Source organism: Hesperophylax consimilis, chromosome 22 (genome assembly GCF_061612785.1).
Source record: "Hesperophylax consimilis isolate HC1 chromosome 22, BYU_Hcon_1.0, whole genome shotgun sequence".
Lineage (NCBI taxonomy): Eukaryota > Metazoa > Arthropoda > Insecta > Trichoptera > Limnephilidae > Hesperophylax > Hesperophylax consimilis.
The window spans coordinates 9,902,188-9,925,162 of record NC_142857.1 but is presented as its reverse complement, the minus strand read 5'-3'; the positions used below and the strand labels follow the sequence as shown (position 1 = coordinate 9,925,162).

Genomic DNA, 22,975 nt, shown 5'->3' with positions numbered 1-22,975 from the left:
CCCTCGCATCGAATAACAATACATAACCATTAGTTCTTGCGTCAGCTTTATGTTAGCTATGTGAGTTTGTTTGTCCCCAGAGCCTAGAGCAAGAGCAGCAAAAGTAAATGATTGCGAGCGGACGGGCCGCTTTAAATTCAGCCGTTTCAGCCGACCACACGCCATTTTTGGCGGGATCGCGATCGTAATGCCGCCATTTTACTCGGCCGGCTGGCAACACTGAACACAGCGAGCACACGTCGACCAGCGGGCGACACTGGATATTACATGCACTGAATTAGGAATATTGACAACGTTTACAACGCCCAACGTAAAAACGATGACTCGGAAAGAAGGCAAATACATATAACGCACTGTTTAAAAAATGATATCTATTTGAATTAAGTGACACATACTTGTGGCCTAGTAATAATAATATTTGGATGATTTGTGTAGAGCCGTTTTTGTACAAAATCACCTCAAGGGCGCTGTACAAATATATAGTACCTACATTTCTACAATGATCTATGTTATTACTAACTATATATAGACATAATATACAGTACCTACAATACTTACCTGGCAGGTCACTTGAGATTAACATTTCATTAATATTAACTAATTGTTTATTAGCGAAATTTAGATACAGGATTTAGGACGTAATTGGAAAATTGTATATAATTGGACTTTCTTTCGGGAATGGTATATTTAATTTACGGGTATGACAGCTTAAAAAGGTATGTTTTTAGTTTGGACCTGAATTCTGTTGCACTTGTTAAGGATCTTAGTTCCGGAAGGAGTTTATTTCAAGCCTTTACTCCGAAAGCGCGATCACCAAACTTAGTAGGTATTTGGCTTGCGCTTAGGTTCCATCAGTCTGCCTACAGCTGCTAATGTTGCTGATCTAATGTATATGCATTCTAAATTCTCGTAAAAATCCAAAAAAACTAATTCTTTATGCAAGAAATAAAAAAACCAAAACACATCGCACTGGTCGGAGTATTTCTTGAATTTCAAAAGCAGTCGGGGACACCCAAGGAAATCACGGCACGATCAATTGAACCAGATTCCTACTTGAGGCTATTCTTGTCAAAAGTCAAAATAACAGAAGAGCATATATGAGACGATGATGACGAAATATATGACGAAATGGCGTGACGGTGATTCTTTTCTTACAGAATAACTGACAAATTTGGAACAGAAACATGGCTCGATGTCTCATCTTTAGACAGTTACATGAATATTTCAAAGCTCCATAGCTTATGATATAAATGTCATTGCTATCCGAAATTGCTTGTATTGTCATGGAAAATGTAGAGAGAGAGCTGTATACATTTCATTATTCCAGAGCTGTATCAGCTGGTCACAATTTTAGCTTAATGGTTAAAATGCTAAATACTATTTTGATTTTACGAATAATAGATTCAGTTTAGTTTGGAAAACGATACATTAAATAAAACTCCATCCAGTGTTGAATGAGCTTTGTCCATAGTAGCAATGCAACACTGAACTCTGATGCAGACAAAGCGAGAGTTAAAATGTAGCCGATAAACTGTGCTTTATTATTTAACTTGGTTTGCGCTTACACGAAACAAAAAAAAAATAACAAAAGATTTGTACAAAATTTAACCATTCTAAGCACGGATTTTCGCAATTCATTACAAAATTCTTTGCTTTTTCTCATGTAGGAATAGGTACCTACGTATGTAATTTATTAGAATCGGGCCTACTCACCCTTTAAATAATTCCTGGAAAATCAAATATACCTAAGAACTCCAAAAATAGGATGTTTTTGCTGCTCAAATAATAAATAAATTCTTGCCATTTTTTGGTACCTGTATGGATATTTACCTATATGGATACAAATTTAAGTTTTTTTATGATAGGTACATTTTGAGAACATAACCTAATTTAATCGAATTTTCGCACAAAACACACATTATATTAAGTATAAGTTGCCATGGTTATTTAAATGCCAATTATCTTCCAAGATAAGGTACTTACTCGAGTAAATCATTTAATGTATTTCCCGATATTTTTAGAGCTTGCCGCCAAAACGGTTGAGATGATTCTACGCAGCTGTCAATCTCCTTTTACAGAAGTATTGTGCCCACATTTAACACAGCACAATAGCATAGGTATATTTAGTAAATCCAGTAACCTATTTGTATTATATTTACTACGCCATGAATTACATCGTTATTTAATGCATCCAGCCTCCGCCATTTTGCGACCTTGTTCCGACAATGCTGAATGTCAAAATGGCGTCCGTCGAAGGCCGGGTAATGTTGCCATGCCTGTCCGATAAACTTAATTCATATAATGTGATAATGGCAACACAATAATAATAAAGTGAACTGGACCGACGTGCTCGATGGGTGATGACGTGACTGTTGGAAATTGCGAATTGTTTGCAACACGAGAATGTGAACAAGGCGGATTGATAGACCATTGGACAATTACCTTAATCGTGTGTTGTGTAAACAATTAAAAATGAAACGGAAATATGATTGATTTACCGCACATTATTTTCCTTCGTGATTCTTTATCTATTGTGTTTGGCGCCATACATATATGTTTACCATATTATTTAATACCTGAACACCATTTCTTAAAATATATGAAACTGCTTACTGCGATTTAAAGCCAGTGAATCCACCTAAATTTCGTAACCTTTCTTATCTCATATCTTTAGGTTCTATGTGTACATATTGTACATAATGACAAGTGATCTCTCAAAACGTTTTTGCAAAATGGCAAAGTAGGATTGCCAAAAAATCACTCCAGTGATTCAAACTAATATCTTCAAGGTTGGAACTTATGTAGAAATATGGTAGGTTGGTAGGTAGGTACCTACACAATATCTGCGAATTTTTTTCAACTCGTTTTTATTATAATTTTCCCGAACAAAAATTACGGGGATATTTTTTTTTAAATTTCGAAAAGATTTTTTTTAAGGTCTATGGAAAAATTTTGTCTCTTTCAGATTAAAGACGATTTTATTCCTTATAATAATGACTTTTTGATATTATTTAAAAGGGTTATTTCATCTTGTACCTATATTTATTTTATTTTAGACAGTCACGCGTCGAAAAATTATTAGTGCTAATTTATTAAAAATCTCCTCATATTATTGGTAATTTTGGTAATTTTATAGGCACATACGTTTTAACATTTACGTGGATAGTTTTATTTATTTTCAAACATATCTATGGATAAAGCTCTCAATCACAACGGCTACAAAATATGCAACAAGTAGGTACCTACCTACCCACATATGTGGCCATGTGTTATTTTAGATACAGGGTTTTCCAATAAGAGGTCTTATTTTGATATTCAATCGTAAAAGATCAATGTTTTCGTTGCTTGTGTGGCACGTAGCGCCGTTTTGTTGAAAGTAAACGTTGTCCAGATCAATACCATCCAATTTCGGCCATAAAAAATCATCAATCATCTTTCGATAGCGCAATCCATTCACCGTAACTGTTGCTGCAGCCTAATTTTTGAAAAAGTAATGTTCAATGACTCCGCCGGACCATAAACCGCACCAAACAGTCTCACGTTGAGGATGGGTTTTTCAATAATAACTCTTGGGTTTTCGGAGCCCCAGATGCGACAATTTTGCTTGTTGACGAAGCAACCGAAGTGGAAATGGACCTCATCACTCAAGATGATTTGCATTTGATTCACTCAAGTGAATTTTAATAATTTCAATGCGTTGTCAAATATTAAAAAATGACAGTTTCAATAGTAACATCTACCGAAATAGCGGACTATTCAAAATAACACCTCTTATTGGAAAACCCTGTAGATAGGTACAGCTAACTGCGTAAAAAACGACACGAATCATAAATAAAACCTCACAGTATTTTGCATCTGACCTCGAAACTGTATCATCTCTCCAAAGCGTCAAAATCGCGTGACAATAATATCTACATTATTTAATCTCATGACATGAAATGACATCTGTGTGACTGATTCTGAAACTCACTGCCTACTTGTTTTGATATGACTGTGTCCATTATATCGTCGCCACACGCAACCCCGTGATGGTATTATAATATTATTTTCAATGAAAATAATTATTTATTATCTAGCGAATGTGTGACATTAGAATTAATGTATTTTTTAACCGTGGACGTTTGACACATTTTATTTTAGATTTTATCTGAAGTTAGACAATGTAAGCGACACAATATTCTAATATTTTACACGCCAAATCCAATGATTATTCTAATAAAAGCCTGTCTAATATTTGACCTGTTATTGACAAATACTGTCTAACATTTGATATATTATTAAAAAAACCTGTCTAACATTTTACCTTTTATCTAGAAACACTGTCTAACATTTGACCCATTATTAAAATTTTTCAGGTATTCTATAGACAACCTTGTAAATACCAACCAGTAGTACCTAAACGTTTTTTTACAATAATGCATCAATTTTTATTAATAGATATTTTTTATAAATAAATAATAATTGTTGAGTTTGAGTTTGACTAAGGATTGATCCTTCCTCCCCGAGGACAGTAGTCAACCGACATTTATGTCATGCATTAGCTGCTGTAAGCTGTAATGTCTTCCAATTTCAGAGAAATGCCTAAATTTCCGCATTGCCACAAAAAGTTGATAAAATGCATTGTCATTGACGATGAGTCTGACTTCGGGAAATGGGTTAATTTTCACTTCCAAAATAATTAACGAAAACAAAATTCCAATAGATTTAAAAATAAATCACCTTAACAATTATTTTTATTTTATTTTGTAAAAAACAAACAGCTTTTACATAATATACAATGATAGATATAAATATACCAAGTTAACTGAAGTCAAGCCACAAAAGTTTCTTACGCTAAAGTTCATTGGAAATGAAATTTTAATATCTTAAAATTAATTTGGTGTTGAAAGAAGGGGAGAGGAAGAGTAAAATAGGAAGAGGATAGGAGATGCTCCCGACACATTCCATACTCTCATATTAATAATCGATCGTACGCATTACTTCATATCGATATTTCTTTAGGTTATTACCAAAAATGTCAATGCTGTAAAATGTTGTATTATATTATGGACATATAGATACGAGGAATCGGGGAATTTTTTCGAATGTTTATTCTACACGAGGGTAGATAAAATAAATCAGATTGTCGGGTTGATCTAGACGGAATATGAAGATTTATTAAATTGATAAGTTCTGGTGAGTGCAGATCATTATTTAGGATTTTAAACAATAAGATTTGATCAAAAATTAGACGTCGTGTTTGGAGGGAATTAAAATTATGAAATTTAATGGATTCATTGGAATTAATAAATTTATTGGAATTTATTTCGGTTTAATTATACGTGCAGGTAGATACTAGATATTAGATGGTAAGCGACAAAACAATTTAAATATGCAGAAGCATTCAAAATAGTATCTCATACCATCTAAATTTAAAATAAAAACAATTCCAAAATTTTTTCTCTTTTTTATAAAGTTATATACGATACACATTGGCTACGTAGATACGGTTTACTGAATAAGTAATTTTAGGCTGCAATTGTTTTTGTTTCCTTATTACAAGCAAAGTTTTGAATTAGGTAATTAGGTACTTCTGCAAGTAAGTAGGTAGGTACCTACATTGTTTTGAAAAATTTGCCAATTTTAAACGTTTGATATTGACTTATGTAACTAATGTTTTAACTTTGCACCGACAACTTTGTTGTTGGCCAAACGGAGAAAACAAACGAAAAAATTAACGTTTTTTTAAATAATTAAGTAGGTAAACAGATTTTTTTTGGGAAGTCATAGAAAATTCACACGGAGAAATGAGTATTGCTATTTTATTAAGAATCACTTCAAATAATTGTAATCCCGTCAAAAACGGGATTGCAGGCCCTTTACGAAAGAATTGATAAGTTTCCCGATACGTTTTTAATTTAAACGAATGTATTAACATATATCCGATATATTTACTAAACAATATGAGGAAACGGCCTGCAATCCTGTTTTCACCGGGATATTTGAATAAATTCTTAATAAATTAGCATTACTCATTTTTCTCCGTGCACTAGTGACTCTACCGACTGCAAAGTTGCATGTGTCATGCTGGTTGTACGAAAAAGCTTACCTAGGTACATTTTAGTAGTGTAATATATCATCTGTTATCCGCTCTACGCGCATATAATCTAATCTTATTATTAAGGTAAAATACATTAAAAAAACATAACTAATTATTTCATATTATGCAGGTTTTTATAACATTGATTTATTAAAAGTAATGCTCCGTCGAACCATTGTTAATATCTGATAAATAATAATATAATTTTCCGAAATGATGGAAATCTTTTAATAAAAATTTAATGAATACAAATAAATTGCAATGATTGCATTATAATGTACCTCAGTTGTTTCTCTCAGCTTTGACGCAGTAAATGGAGTTTGGAGAAGTTAATTCGTACGTTTAAATTGTTATATTATGGTAATTTATAAGATATTGAACGCACAAGGTGCTAATTAGGCAATTTTGTAGAAATAATACAATCGGGTAATCAAAACTTACAAGTAAAGATTTGTACCTGCGAACTTTAAGATAAGCTTTTATTTAAAACAAAAAAGGCAGGTACGTAATATGCTAAATTTTGATATACCTACTTTAGGATTTTTCTGTTCCACTGTTTTGATCGCGTTACGATATTATCAGAGCCATAGAGCCTTGAATTATTAATTTTACTCTTCGGTCCGTTTGATGGAATTTCCCTCTCTTAATAAACGGTTTTCAATCCTTAAAGCACAGGCGTCAGGTACCGGTATTACCATGGAAGATGCTTCAAATAACTAGCATCATTGATCCTTTCGGGACCAGTGCATTGTCGGAAAACACGCTAAACGCGCGCACAACATATGTTCACGATTGAAATTGGTCACATGAGTTCAACAGTTCGGCTGTTGAACAATTTGCTGATACAACATGGTCACTTTAAGACCCATGTTCACTCCTTCCTCACCTCAGAAATACCCTCCATATATTTTTTTTCCTCAGTACCTTCTGTTTGAAGTTAATGCAAAAAACAAAAAATCTTCTAAAATATTATCCAGATCTTAGTTTTTATCATCATGTCATTAATTGATAACAATTAAGTACCTACTTCTTAAAAAATTGTAAATTCGCTTTGTGGCATCATTTTGATAAAATAAAAATTTTAACTTCATTTAAAACACTATTTTAATAAAACAATTAACAACATGTTAAACAACAAACAGAACATGTTTAACAACAAACAGAAAAAATGTATTTGTGCACAAATCTTTTTTCAATGTCTGCATTTTATAGCAAGTACCTATATCTACTATTTGAAGCCCTCAACGTAATTTTGATGATGAGCTATGGAGCTTTGATTAACCAATTCAACTCTTCTTTATTCATTTTCCTAGATTTTTTACTGGAAATCTCGCTACATACCCATCTATAATATCTCTATTTCATTCGCTACCGAGTTACGTTTTTGCACACCACAGGGCAATTAGAAATAATACAAAACTCATTCCGATACCACGAATAACATCTTTTACTGTTTAATTCAACGTAACAAGTCTCACATGTTTGTCTTTGATTTCTCACGGAGATAAAAACATACCTATCTTTAACAGTTTATCTACCTAGACTTACCTGCATAGCGTTGAGAGTCTATGCCAGCATTTTTTACTATGTGCCTGTTAATGCTTAGTACTGATTAATGCAATAAGCATGAATAATTGCAGTTTATTGTTCTTAAATGCATTTGTTGATAAAAAGCTATTAGCTGTTTTGGGAAATCTTTGGGTTGATATAGGCATGTAAGTAAACTTGTGGTAGGTATTGATGTATTATATTTAGATAAGACATGAAGCGAATAAATGGGTTCTACTTTTTTTACCTCCAACCGACCTCCAACTCTCCCAATGCTCTAACTTAAACTACCGAATTTGAACTACGCGCACCGCTTATCGCGTTCTAATAGTAGAACAAGTTTTGTCGGGATATTAGTACGCAGTAGCACCTCTAATTGTAGCTCTATGAAGGTACGTCCCTTCTGGTTGGGTCATGAAATGAGTAATATAATCCAATATACATCACAATATAAAAGAAACCAAATTAGTTCATTTTTTTTAAATAATGTCGGTTCCTTACAAAAAGGTCGATTTTGATCGATCTTTTTAGAATAATTTATAGGTAGGTACTAAATGAACTTGGGATTATTTATCTTTATTGGGATTTATAATAATTTTACAGCAGTTATTGTCTTCTTTATGAAAGAATTTTGTATTTTTTTATGTGAATGGATTATTGCATTGCAGTAGGGCAGCGTAACTACGATGGGTAAGTACTTTTAGGAAAACATTTTATTTTATTGACTAGCTAAAACCTCGGCCTTTGAAACCTTTTTACGCAGTTTTTTAAAAAGCAGGTGTGTGTCCACCAACTGCATGATAGGAGAGATCGAGAGAGACAAGTTGAGGGAGACCTTTTGATCTCTCCAACAGGACTCTCTCGAAACTTCGCCTGGCACAGCAGTGGGAGGGATGGATTCTAACGTTCGTCCTTCCCAGAACTTCCCATACTTCCTTTCCTAAAAAGACCCCCAACACAGCATCCCCAAATATAATACAGGCCATGAGAAGAATAATTTTCCTTAGGGCCTCTTGTGTGTGAAAAATGTTAAAGAAAGTTTAATTATTGACACGTATCAACGTATTGGTAAGACCAAATTGATAAACTTCGGGATGGCAAACACGTCATAAGTCGTAGGTATCATAAATATGTATTATTCCTTTATGAGATGAAACAGATTGAAATACAACTTTTTTTTAAATTAGATTTTAGACCACCTATGAAGACTATTGCTTTTTTTAGCTACATTATGATTATGATGTTAAAAACGTAAATACATTAATTTTAAATAAGAATTAAAATTGATTTTATTAAATTCAGTTGATAAAAAATTATTGCGAATTATTTGGTGGATTTTCAATGGAATACAAATGTATTTAGTACTTTTAAATTTTAAAAAATTAACACCTATCTTATCTTATAGTTAGGTACTCATTTTGCTTACATTAAATTAATATAAATTAAGCTAATCATTAAGATACCAATGTACTTTGACTAACACTTACTTTGTTAGAAACAATTAAAAATAACAATTAGAACAATTTAAGTAATTAATGAATTTCGTTAATAAAATATTAATTTTTAATTTTTGTATAGTTTTATAGAACAATGACACCAAAATAATTTTGTTTTTGTAGAAAGGTACAACAAATTTCGTACATTTGCCTTTTTGATGCTAGTAACTTATTTTGCACTCGAAATGTAAAATTGAAAATACGTAATTTAATTTACTTTATATCAGGTTGTTGTCTAAATGTTAATAGTATACACAACTATTTTCTGCTCGCAGAGCTTTGATAATGTATAGATCGGTGATATTGTTAGACAAGTCACCACATCAACTACTTAGTTATTGGTAATATAAACCAGGAACTTTATTAATAAATATCTACCTAATCGAGATGCAAAAGAATGTCACTTCTTAACTATATCATCTAGCTTAAATCAAACCCCTTTCGCGTTCCCCGGTTACGAACCCGCTCCGTTAGTTCCAGCGCCGGTCACCGTATCGACTACTCCTCCATTAAAACCATCATCACCCATTACCGGGGCCACTTTACTTATATTATTTATTATTTTATTTCATAGAACAAGTCTATCTGTAATACAATAAATCATAGTTACGTCTCACCGCTACCGAATGTCCGAATGCCTAGAATGCCCGGCCAAGCGGCGTAACTTAAACAAGTCCTATTTGTAACGTGGTCGTATCTCTGTTCGGCGTATCATAGCTCTGCGCTTTGTTCTCTCGGTTCATACATCAACATGGAAAATTCATCAGTCATTAACTACTTACTAAAATCTATTGATAGATAACCAACCTTTTTGATTTTTTTTCAACAGATTATAAAATAGATTTATATATGTTTTCTTGATAGGTCGGCGAATATACCTAAAAATCTACTTAAATTCACGGTAAAAGCATTTTTATATGATCTTTATGCATGCAAAAACATTAAGAAAAAACAATTTTGATTGTGTTTTTTACTACATTTGTTTTTGATTAACCCTTTGCCTCGCATTTAAAATGTTAAACGTGTAATTTATTACCTAAACGTGTAGGTATTAAGACGCGGTGCATCGCCTTAACTAGTTTTTTTTAATAATTTTTTATTTTATTAGTTTCTATATTTTATTAGTTACTTCTATAATTTTGTATATGATGTAAGTATAAAGCGTAGATAATTTAAGAATAATGTTACAGTGTCCACAGTCCTCCTCACCAGGGTTTGCTGTTGTGAGTCGTCCTGTAGTTTTATATTTAGTCTAGTTGTTTTTGTATTGTTTACAAGTCGATTATAGCTCAATTTTCTAAGCCATATTCTTACTCTAGTTTTAAATCTATTAATTTAATGATAATAATTAACTTTTGTATACACAACCATTTAATCAAAATAATCGACAGGTTTTGTAACTTTCATTAAATAGTGGGGTATACAAAGTTATTTATTTTATTTAACATATGGGTACCTATATACGTGTTGATTAATTGAAGTTTCGGAACATGTCGTATTTTCATCAAATAAACAATTTGCGATTCTTGAAGAACAAATTGAATACATTAGTTCATGTTTTTTTGTGATTGCATAATTTCGCACCATACATTTTATATTTCTCTGTCCAAAATATGTATGAGAATTAGGAATAACCATGTTGGCTTATTGCCCTGTTGAGTATTTATGTTGGACAGTTATTTGATTTAATCGTTTGATATGTGATACAAAGGGTAGTTGTTAATCTGATTAAAATAAATTCAAGATGATGTAGGCTGCAGGTACCTACCTACTTAACAGCCAGGTAGGTACCTATGTTTTTGATAACTTAATACAAATCAAACTTTCAACAGTGCGATTTGGCAAAATAAAGAAATACTGAAGGAACGTTTTGTGTACCTACCTATCTATAATTGAAGGTTTTCGTTTCGTTAAATTAACATTCTTTGTTCACAATTAAATGCGCCTTAAAGGTAGGTAATAAGAATGATCATATTAACACGATAATTCTTCGACTTGTTTTTAGGTTTTATGAAGCATGTAGGAAAATGATTATAAAAAACTAGTCAAAAGATAAATAAAACGTACTATTTATCCATCATGCCGTTTCTCCGCAGGGAAATGCAGAGAGGACGTATCGCCAAACAACTCGGTCTTGCCTGATACTCCTTGCCTCAATCACATTCATTCATCACAATGACAATTCAACACACCTTTAAAATGTGATGTGAAGTCATTAAAAGAGTATAAAAAAATCTAATATGTATATATATCTAATTTTTACTTTATTACTTTTCATGACTATCACTTTTCAAAGGTGCGTTGAATTGTTATGTTGATATCCGGTCACCATACTTTTAGTGTTGCCCTGGTGAAAGACTTGCACACAGAATCGTAACGTTGTCGTTCAAAATGGCATTAGCCTATTTAGTGATCAGAAATTAATGACCAGGAAGGTACCTACTTACCTATCTACCTCCTTCACAACGTTCCTTTTTCCATTACCCAAAAGCTCCGCGCAATTAGACATCACAAAAAAAAACAAAATGCTTAAAATAAATGGTGATTTATTTTTGGGGTATTATGCCGTGTTGCGCTACCTTCTTTAGCCAACTTTTCAGGCACAATTACAGTATCCATCATCAGGGAAAATATGCAGGTAATGCTAATGATGCGAGCATTGTAATGCTGTCCGAAATGTTGGCTGAACGATGGAGGTAACGCAATACGGCATAATAACCCAAAAATAAATCACCATAAAACTTTTGTAAGTAAAAATCTCATCGAATCAAACAAAAATCTCACATGAAGAAAAGATATAAAAAAATCGTAAATATATTAAACCTGCATAGAAAATATTATCAACTTATTCTAATAATGATTTTCACCCCTCTGATTTTTCTTACAGCCTCTCGGAAATCGTCTCAATGTACCAATTTAAAAACTTAATTTCCTTTCATCTTATTTCCTCTCCCGAATTCCTTTTTCTTTTTATTTCCCTTTCAAATAAATGTGCGGTATTTAACGCAAATTTTCCGCAAAACCTCTCCATTGAATGCAGCGCAGCATTTAGAATTAAATTGATATTCGGTTAAAATTAATTTACTCTAATTCAATTATGAAGTAGGTACAGTAGAGTCATATTCAATATAGCCTTGCATATGTAGTGGTGTACTGGGTGGCTAAAAAAACAGTTACATACTTTTTTAATGCTTGACGTTTATATGTAAATTTAAATTAAAAATACGTATTTTGTGCAAAACAAAATACATAGGTACCTTTTTACGATTAAAAACTTTCATTAAAGCCCCGTAGTACGCTTTCAAAGATGGTTTGAAAGGGAGTTATGTAAATACAATAATAATTATGCAAAAATTGTGAAAATATTTAATAAACCACTACTCGTTTGAAATAGAGCAAAAATCTCTCGACAAAATCTTGAGTTGCATTTAAAGATACACTGTGAATTTTTTCATGCCAATAACATAATAAATAACAGAAGAAAACGTGTTTTAAATAATTTTCGGAGCTTACTTTACGATTTTTTTCTATCGAGGGTAATTCATATAATTAACGTTTCAGCATTACAAATTTATAAAAATTATCTTAAAATTTTTTTTTTTTTGAAATAAAAAACTTAAAGAGTTAACGAGAAACTTGTTATAAATCGGTAGAAATTGGGTATGCGGGGGGTTAAGGATGTTATCATAATAGGTAGGTACCTACAAATAATTTTTTTAAGTTACAGGAATTATTTTCATTCCTTTACTCAGGTATTTATCGACAGATGATCGATTAAATTAACTAGTTTGGAACAAACGAAATTGCGACAAATTCTTTGAATACCAGAATAGAATATCTAATTAGATGTAGGTAGGTACTTACATTCGATTTTTTTCGAGAACAAAACGTTCGTCAATAATAACATAACTACCTAAGAATATTTACGTTATGTCAGAGGTAATTATTAATTGTCACCATAGATATATTTTTCACTAGATTGGGCATTTCGCCGTTCAAGGTATTTTGGCTCATGGCTTCGTTTCCATCAAGATATATCAAGCTTTGTTAAATATATAGGTAAATTTAAATGTTAAAAAGCGTATAAACCTTACATATACTGTTTTTACCATATTTTTCTAACAAAACACTACAATATGAAGGAAATCACGTGTAATAAAATTAGTTAAATACAATTCTATTTCGTTCGGTAATGATCTAGTAGAGCAGAGAATTTTTTTTGTAACAATATTTATTAGTTCATTCTAAAAGTAGGTGGTATTTTTAATTCCTACGGCAGGTGCTACCTCAAATTTACCTTTTTAAATTACGGCCCTATCTATTAGAACAGATCGAAAAGTTGGCCCTTTATAGAGCCCTGGGCTAACCATTCATATACCCTGTTTTTTAAACAAACACGGGCTCTGTTTCATTAAGAAGGGTAGGTTGTACTTAAGTAAGATGTAATTATGTCGCTGTTTATATCTTTATTGGTATTTCGATCATTTTATTTTAATTTAAGTCGTCAGTTTTTTAGTCGTAGTTGATCATTAGTGTAGTTTAAATATAGGTAAACAGAACATGGTTTTTGAATTCGTATCAGGCAGGTAGGTACTTACCTAATTACCTATCTATTTGAGTAAATTTATTCACGTGTGTTTTTTTTTCTGTGGTTATGTCAAGTTGTGTATATTTTGTAAGAATTTTTTTAAAAGAGTAGGTTCTTATTTGAAACGTTATCAACCTATTCGCTGCAGAAACTTTTGTTACAATTAAAATAACACATGATTTGTCCGCCCATGGGAGTGATTGGCACTGAACCGGTTAACAAATTAGTTTCAGATAGAATCTAGTTATTTATTTCTTTCTTTGTAGGTAGGTAGGTACCTACCTGATCTCTGGAAGTCGTATTTTTAAATATATACTATAATATAATAATAGGTAAGTTCGTGGTGTAGGTAGGTAGGTACCTACTTAGTTCTATTTTTTTAGGTACTTACCTAACTAAAATGAATAGACCATTAGGTAGGTAACGTTTTTTTTAAATACATTTTATAAAAAATATCTTTGAAATAGCTTTAAGTTACTATTGTACCTATTCCATTAAAAATTCCTTAAAAAATATTCATGTTTTTTTTTATTACATTTATTTTTTAATGCTGTCCTAAACGTTGGCTAAAGAAGGAGGTAGCGCAACACGGCATAATACCCCAAATATAAATTTTTAACGAATTTGTTTGTAATCTAGATAGTATCTCGGATAAAGATCCGATTTTTATTTATATTCGAAACCTATAATGATATAGGTATGTATTACATTTATGAGTATAACCAACAAAAGTGATGACAATAAAAATTAAATATTTGAATATTCAATATTTTTCTTATTTTTGGGAAATTTATGTATCTATGCTAGTGGTTTCAACTTATAAAAAAATTGAATTCGCAAAAGCAAAATGTCATCAATTATTAAATTTTTCAGACAGATGAGTGTGTTCACAAAATTATCATTTAAAATATTCACTAGTTTTCGAATGTGATTCTCCTATTCGCCTTTCAGCAACTTATCAAAGGAAATTACCCCGTGGAACTGTCATTACACTAAGTGACCAATCAGTTGGTCTCCTTGGGATACTCACAGTAGTAGGCAGTTTGCACCCCAAGTGTTTGGTCACATTAAATTATTACATTATTAGTGTGATGACAGACTGGCGAACGAGTTGTGAATTTTGCCGGATGACAAATCGATCCTATGTTTAGTGTAATTGAATCTGTTTCATGGGAATAGAACGATACAAATAATAATAATGATTGGATCATTTATATAGCGCCGTTTTCGTGAGAAAATCACTTTAATAACGCTTAAAAACTTAATTAATACATTTGACCAATTATTTATCATTTAGACTTATAACCTCGATGTATTATAGTGGCTTATGGCCAACTAAATCTTATAACTACTAGCCTGTATTTCAGATTATTAGCTAGTGTCTTACAATTAAGACTCGTAGCTAGTATTTTTTATGAACAATTTACGCAATACTGTTATAATATGACTTACAACTAACTTTTATAACAAGTGGCTTATAAATAAGATTAATAGCTAGTGACTTACAATTAGGACTCATAACTAGTGACTGAAAACTCTGCATATTTGTGCGAGCAATTTACACAATGCTGCTATAATATGTCTTAAAACTAACTTTTATAACTAGTGGGTTATAACTAAGATTAATAGCCAGTGACTTACAATTAAGACTTATAACCAGTGTCTTAAAACTACATTTATTTTTATAAATACTAACATATTATAAAAGCTACACATTTTCTTTGTTGAGAATAAACATTAAATTTTACTTTTAATTAAATTGATAAGTTTTTCGTACTTGAACCATGGTTAATGCAAATTTATATTATTAACTAAATACCTACCTAGACAGTTTTTTACATATCAACATTACATAATTTTAACTAAAATGTTAGCCAGAAAATTTTAATATTTTATTATGTTATTCAGAAAAGCTCTGGAAAGCATTTTATTTATTTTCAACTTCATGAAACAGTTATTTACGTTAGGTGTATATTTAGTGCGTAGTTAATAACTGATAAATCAACGCAGTGACAATTCATCTACCTTTAAAAAGTGTTACAAAGTCATTAAAAGCGATGAAAAAAACTAACTTGTAAACCTAACCAATGTAATCTGTTTACCCTAGTTTTTGTTTCTACACTTTTCATGATTTTTTCACTTTTAAAAATCACTTTTTAAAATTGTGTTGAATTGTCAGTTTGTGAGTTATCCGGTGACCGTAACTGACTGTACGTACTTATTATTAATTAACATTTTATGGATTTCTTTAGCATTTTCGCCAGAAATTTTGATTTCAAATATAAAGATTATTACAGAAAGTTTTAAGTCACTAGTTATAGTAAAGAATTCAACCGATTTATAACGTATTTCGTTTGAACACTTTTTTTTTAATAAGTGTTGTTTTTATTTGATAATATATACCTACATTCGTAGAGCCGAAACGGTAATAATATGAAATTCCCCCGATTTAAAAAAATCGCTGATTATGCTTCTAAAATTACTAAAAACACATTTTGTTCTGCTATTTAACATGTTATAGGTATGAAAAAAATGCATAGTGTATCTTTAAATGCGAGTTAGCCATTTTCCAGAGGTTTCTACACCATTTTAAATTAGTCTTGCTTTCTGAATTTTTTACAATTTTCACTTAGATATTTTCGTTTTTTTTATATTAGCGCTTTCCCTCGAACATTTGTATTTACATATTTCCCTTCAAATCAACTTCTTCTTCGTTTGAACGCTTACTACGGATCCTTAGTTATTGAAAGTCACTAGTTTTAAATCTGTATTATAATTGCTAACCATTTGCACCTAAGTCACTAGTTATAAGTCTTAGTTCTATGTCACTAGTATTAAGACTTAGTTGTAAGCTACAACTTGTAAGTCTAAGTGAAAAGTTATAGGTTTAGTAAATTAATTTATAAAGCGCCCTTGAGGTGATTTTCTTACGAAAACGGCGCTATACAAATAATTCCATGGTTATTATTTACATTATGCAGAAATGTAACGTGGGTAGGTATTTTCCGAATAATTATTAAAATATATGTAGGTACCTTCTTAAAAAAGTGAATATAAATACAATGTTTCTTTTCAACTCGCAAATGACAAGACAATTACAGACTTTTAAATTCCATACAGCTTTTACGTTTTTTGATTGACAGTGTATATTTGCGGTCTAGCAATAGGTATTAATAAATTAAATTACACTGAAAAATTCTCGTATTTTAGTCCATATTTTTCAATAAAATATTTTCCACTACCTACATCACCTATTCTTTCAGCAAGTTTAGAAATATAAAAAAAAACATTTAGCAAGAATTGTTTTAACTCGACCGCTTTGAAATTCATATGTCTGTAAATTTGTTATTACGTTCCGTATCCATTTCAAGATGATAGCCGTTCAGTATTTTTTTTTTAAATTTGCTCGTTCTTATTCGCAATTTTATAAATTATGGTAGCTACCTAACTGCCTCAAGAAAGTTTAAAAAAAGAATTTTCATCGAGCTTACAAGGTTTCTTTGGATAAATTGTATAGTTCCTTATTTGAAAAAAATTGCATTAGATACATGATTTATAATTAATCAAGTAGGTATTTAAGTACCTATTTACTACTTACAAATCTTATGATTTCAGAGGAAATTTTGGTTTTGATAAAATAATTATAAACTATTTTTGGTCGCACGGTTTAGGTACTGATCATTCTACTATTTACAAGTTAATATTTTCATGAACTATTCTATACCTATTCTCATCACAGAGTTACTAATACATTGATAAATATATCTAAATAACTGTAGAAATATAGTTTTCTGTAGACATCAAATTTTTTTTTAAACTCGTTTGTTAGATTTACCTACCTACTCACCTAATATTTAAGTTTTCATTGGTTTGTATTATCACTGTAAAGCGCCTTAGAAATAACTGTGCACTAATATGAATACTTTAAAAAAAAGATTAATTTATATAATACGTATTATTTTTTATTTGCACCGTTTTTCAAATTGCACACAAAACCCTTGGTAGGTATAAAGTCCCGCCACAGATGCACAGTAGTATTTTAAGCCTACATCGTGAAGCAACTCGATGCATTTTTAATTTGCAATTCGCGATGCAGTACCTACTCCATTCAAGTTTATTCCTTATCAATCAATCTATGAGTGATCTTATTTCTGTAGGGCTTTCTGTCTATATTATATCATAGACGAGTGAATCGTGTTTTTGACATGTATAAATCATTCAAATCTGTAGGCTTTATCTGTGTATTTATTAGGGCAGCTTTGAATGGTATTTTTTACAATTTAAATACTTTAATAGATTACTTTGTAGACCGTTTTTAATGATTCAAATGATTTCATTACCTTTGTAGGTACTTGCATCTAAATATTTAATTGACTACTTGCTGCTTATATAGGCATATTTTGTTGTTCATGTTAAGCTATTTTTTTATACCTAGTGCAACTTTATTCGTTTTGGTAATTTTCTTATCGGGGATTTAAATGTTTTATATTTTCAGACACTGTCAGAATTTTAAAAGACGAATCAAAGTAAAAAATAGCAACTGACCTGCCGCTTTTGGTGATGACCATTTCAGTGCCCAACTTGTGAAACTTCTCCCACAGGTCTTTCCCTTCGAGGGTGACTTTGGGATCGTCGTGGACCCCGTCGTCTTCGGGCTGTAGGGCCCTTAGGGGCCTCAGGGGGTGGTGGTGCGCCACGGCGAGGACCACGTCCTCCGCGGTGGCGTAGTGCGGGTGCATGGGGCCCGGTGGCGGCAGCTTGGGCAGGAGCCCCCCGGGGTAGAGCGCCGCGAGGGCTGCATTGAAGTTGGGCGCGGCGGGAGAGCCGGTCAGCAAGGAGGAGACGGAGAAGTCTGTGGGCCGGGGCAGCTGCAGGAACGGGTGGTAAGCCATGGTGTTGTCTCTCGCGGCGCCGGCGCTATGGGCCGCGCCGCTATCCGCCTGCTCGAATCTCATCGGGGTCTCTGGGACTGCACAGAAGAGTGCAGGTCTCGAGAGGGCTGGGGCGATTCACGACCAGGGGAACATGACAGGCGAAGTAGTCACTAGCCGCGGCGAACAGACTTCTAATTCACTCAATTATCGCAAGATATTGGTGCTCCTTCTGTTCTTTATGTTCTCCTGGTAGAACTGAATAAATCTAAGTGAGCTTTTTTCACAGTTTTCTATTTATTCAGACGAAATTCGTATTAGAATTTGCGAATTTTTTTTAACTGTTTTTGAAAAGATTTTCAATAATTCTTCTGGTTTAATCAAAGAAGCAATTAAATTTAAACAATTTAATTCAATTTTTAAATCAAACTAAATCTTTTTTACTGTTTTATAAATGCTCCATAAAAACAATAAATTATTTGGCACTAGTGTTTCACGTTAATATCCAGGTCCAAAACAAACTTTAAAAAAAGTTGCACCGTCAATTTCTTTAAACCATTGTTATTATGAAACCGATCACAAAATTGAACAAAATCTTTCAACTGAGCTCGCACAGTTCATCACTGGGCTTTTAAAAAAACCACGAAATTCACAATAAACAATGTTAGTCAATTACAAATTGCACTTTAAATTTTGCACAAAAAATTCGTAACAACCGGCGGAAATCTTTCAAAAACAATGCAATTTCATTATTGTGACAAGAGTTATGTTCAGTTTTATTAATTTTTTTTTACTGTTTTTCACACAATTTTTTTTATCATATCAATACAAAAAAAACACTTGTTTATAAAATTTGTTTTTTTTTCACTATATTTTTTTCAGGTGTTTTCGTATTTGTTTTCAGCATTCGTAATCGTACACACAAACTCGCGGATTTGTAATTTCAGGATTTTCATAAAAATCGTTCGGTATTTAGAATTTCGGTATTCTGGTCGCACGAGTCGCTCCCGACCGACGTTGCACGGGTTATAATCCTGACGCGGTAAGCAACGGACTGGCTACCCAAAGGCGTCGACACGACACCTCGGCGCGTCAGCGGTCGCCCTGTAAGGCGCCCGGCTATTGGCGCCCTTCCACCAATAGCAGCCTGGCTCCCCCCACCCCAACCAATGACAAAAGGCGTAACCTCTACAGCTAGACTCCCCTCACTGAAACCCGCCGTCTCTTTCCTACTTTAACTCCTGGCTATACTACTTCGACAAATTTAAAATCTTTCCTTCTCTATCGTGCGGACCGGTCATTTTTTTTTCTATCGTAAGTCCGATCGTGTGGGTATCTTCAGTCGCGCGCTAGCTGTGTGAGTGGTGTCGCATGAGCGTGTATTTGTGTAATGTTTGACACTGCTATTATTATTATTTGTGGTAGCAGACACTTGAGGGGTAGAAAATAATAAGAGTTCCCTTAATCCGGTAACTCTGCAAACAGACTTAGGGGAGACGTTATATTTTGTTGTATCATTTTACTTAATTTTCGTGATTTGAATCCAAATAACATCAGTCTAGATAAAAAAACTGATTTTTATTAATTAACAATTTTTAAAATTATTAGGTGTAAAGGTTATATTAATATTTTCCAAGATCCAAGAAAAGAGACGCATCTCAAACACTTTTTAAAGAGAAATTAACATTTGTTTAGTAATACAGCACGTAATCCATAATTTGAATACATCATCATATACCTAGGTAGGTAAGTTGCCTATTTTGCCTCGATATTTCCTGATTAATTTTTTTCTATCTTTCCTCCTGTTTTAAAAACCGAATATATAGATAGGTACCTACCGATACATTTATTTATAATTTTTGTTGATTAATCAATTTTCTTATTTGAAGATTGCTTTCTTCATAGGTATGTTGTTAAAGTTTAGGTAATAATAGGTACTTTTAATTTTTTGTGCTTATTAAAATAGTAATTAGGTACTTATATTTTTTTTTAATTAGGTATATCAAATACGTAATTTAATACTTTTAATAAATTGTTTTATTAATCTCGGTCATTATTTTACAACGTTGGTAATATTTAGGTAGGCAGGTAGGTACTTATCTTAAAATTACTTTATATACCTACCTATATAAAAAAAATGAATCTAGGTACCTATTAAATTAGGTACCTACATCGAGGATATACTTTATACCTATAACAGATATTTAAAAGTTGATAGGTAGGCAACCAGTGGCGTGCATTGCTCTACGACCAAAAGTAGGCTGTGTCTAGTTTTCAAGTTAAGATTTAAATTAAACATAGAAAATTTGAAAAGGGCAATTATATGGCCTTCGGCCGATTGTGCTAGCCAACTGAATAAACAATGAACTTACTTTGTTTTTATCAAGTTTAATTTGTACACGCAGAAAAATGAGTAGGTATCGTAATTTTTAAGAATATATTCAAATAATTGGTATTCTGGTTAAAAACGGGATTGCAGGCCATTTCCTAATAAAATTTTAATGAATTTTAAACATATCAGAACACGTGTTTATGCACCTGCATTTGCCTTGGTAAAATATAATGACGAAGTGCAAAAATATTCGTATTTTACTAAAAGTTTATTAGAAAATCTATTCATTCATTCGTTAAGGGCCTGCAATGCCATTTTTAACCGGATAACCAATAATTTGAAAAGATTGTTAATAAATTAGCAGTAGGTACCTACCTAAGTATTAAATCATTTCAAACATACCATTTCAGTTGTTTCGCCTTCCAAAGGCATTATCAAACATAATGAACGCTTTGATAAAGCCTTTGGGAGGCGAAACAGCTGTCACACAAAGTAATAACCCCACGGAAGGACATGTTTACTTGTAAAAAATGTTTTTCTTAAGACGAAAAATATAGGTATCAAAAAATATTTTTTAAGAACTTAAAATTAAAAACTTACGAGTTCTTACGTACGTAATTCCTAAACACATGATGTAGGTAAGTAGGTACCCTCATCTAACAACACCTACCTAGTTTTTTCATATTAATATTTAGGTAGGTACCTAGGTTATTGCTAACTTTATTTAGGCAGGTGGGTACTTCTTACCCAACTCCCTAATGTAAAGAAAAAATCTGTACGTAGATAATATCAGTTCATGAAAGAAACGTGTGAATACAGAATTAAGAAATTAGTAGGAATTATGACCGAGATTACTTTTATGGCAGAAATTTTTTATCACTATTTTATTTGCAAAATTATTAGCAAGAAATCAGTTTACGACCAAAGTTTATTGTTTTATATTTAGATAAATAAGCACCTCAAACGAAAATTATTCCAATTTATGATTCTCGTAAAAATGTTTCGAAAGTTTTAATATTTTGACTAAGATATTTTTGTTGTGCCTACGTATCATACATTTTAAGGGCCAAGTAGTAACTTATTACTCAGGTAGTTAGGTAGGTACTACATACATATCAATCTGATTAACTTATTTCTGGTGTTAGGTTAGGTATTGGTTTGGGAACTTGTTTCTTCAGAATGTAATTTTCGTTCTTGCGTGTGAGAAATAAGGATAATTTTGGATTTTTAACACAAGGGTCCCAACTGCCCGAAGCTATTTGGGATAATGACACTCAAATATTGATAAATGTTCTGAAGTGGAAAGATTGGGGAGAATGGGGTGTAGGGAGTATTCAGTTAAATTTGTGCAAATTCTTCGAAGGCTTCCTAAAATTTTTATTTATTTATTTATATTAATTTAGATTATTTTATTAGGTAAAAATCTGCCTACCAAAGACGGTCCATGACTTTTTAGTGAGCCTTAGTGCTAAGATTGTAAATTTCCAATTACCTACCTACTGATGCGTATTTATACTTTTTTCATAATTTCAATTTTGAACAGCATCTCAAACTGAAGTTTTTGAAAATCAAAACATTTTTTCAGTTACAACGACGTCATTATTAATGTCCTATTTTTCAATCTTTATTTATTGTATTTTTATTTTATTTATTTATTTAACGCCCAGAGGTCTTTTTTATGGTTGGTAGTATAATTTTAATTTGACAGATACTTTGAAACATAAAAAATAAGAATAAAATTACATTTGATAAAAGCTATGCAACAAATCATACAAACACAAGAAACCTTACCACTCTAGCTGTCTGAAAGCTACCTAGGTGTTAACACGTTTAAATCTTTTATTTTACCAAGACAATAAGATAAATGTGTTACTTATCTACCTAATTAAATAACGAATTTATCATGTCACAAAAATATTGTTAATAAAAATATTTCATTCTATTTCAATACCTATAAACGACATATATCTACTTACATCTTAAGCAGCCAAGTAGTTAACATACCTAAGTACCTACCTACCAAATAATCTTCTTACTAGGTATTCTTTGCAGGTGGGTAGA

At 31.9% G+C, this 22,975-nt stretch overlaps 1 protein-coding gene across 3 annotated transcripts in view; it reads right to left on the bottom strand.

Moving 5' to 3' along the window:
* Positions 1 to 19,615, bottom strand: part of LOC149412821 (optomotor-blind protein-like) — a 209,158-nt gene extending 189,543 nt beyond the window's left edge. For all 3 annotated transcript variants that reach the window (XM_089645236.1, XM_089645238.1, XM_089645239.1), the window contains exon 1: positions 18,257 to 19,615. In XM_089645236.1, the coding sequence (XP_089501362.1) occupies positions 18,257 to 18,666 (410 nt within the window). In that variant the 5' untranslated portion in view covers positions 18,667 to 19,615. The remainder of the gene's footprint in view (positions 1 to 18,256) is intronic.
* Between the last annotated feature and the right edge of the window lie 3,360 nt (positions 19,616 to 22,975).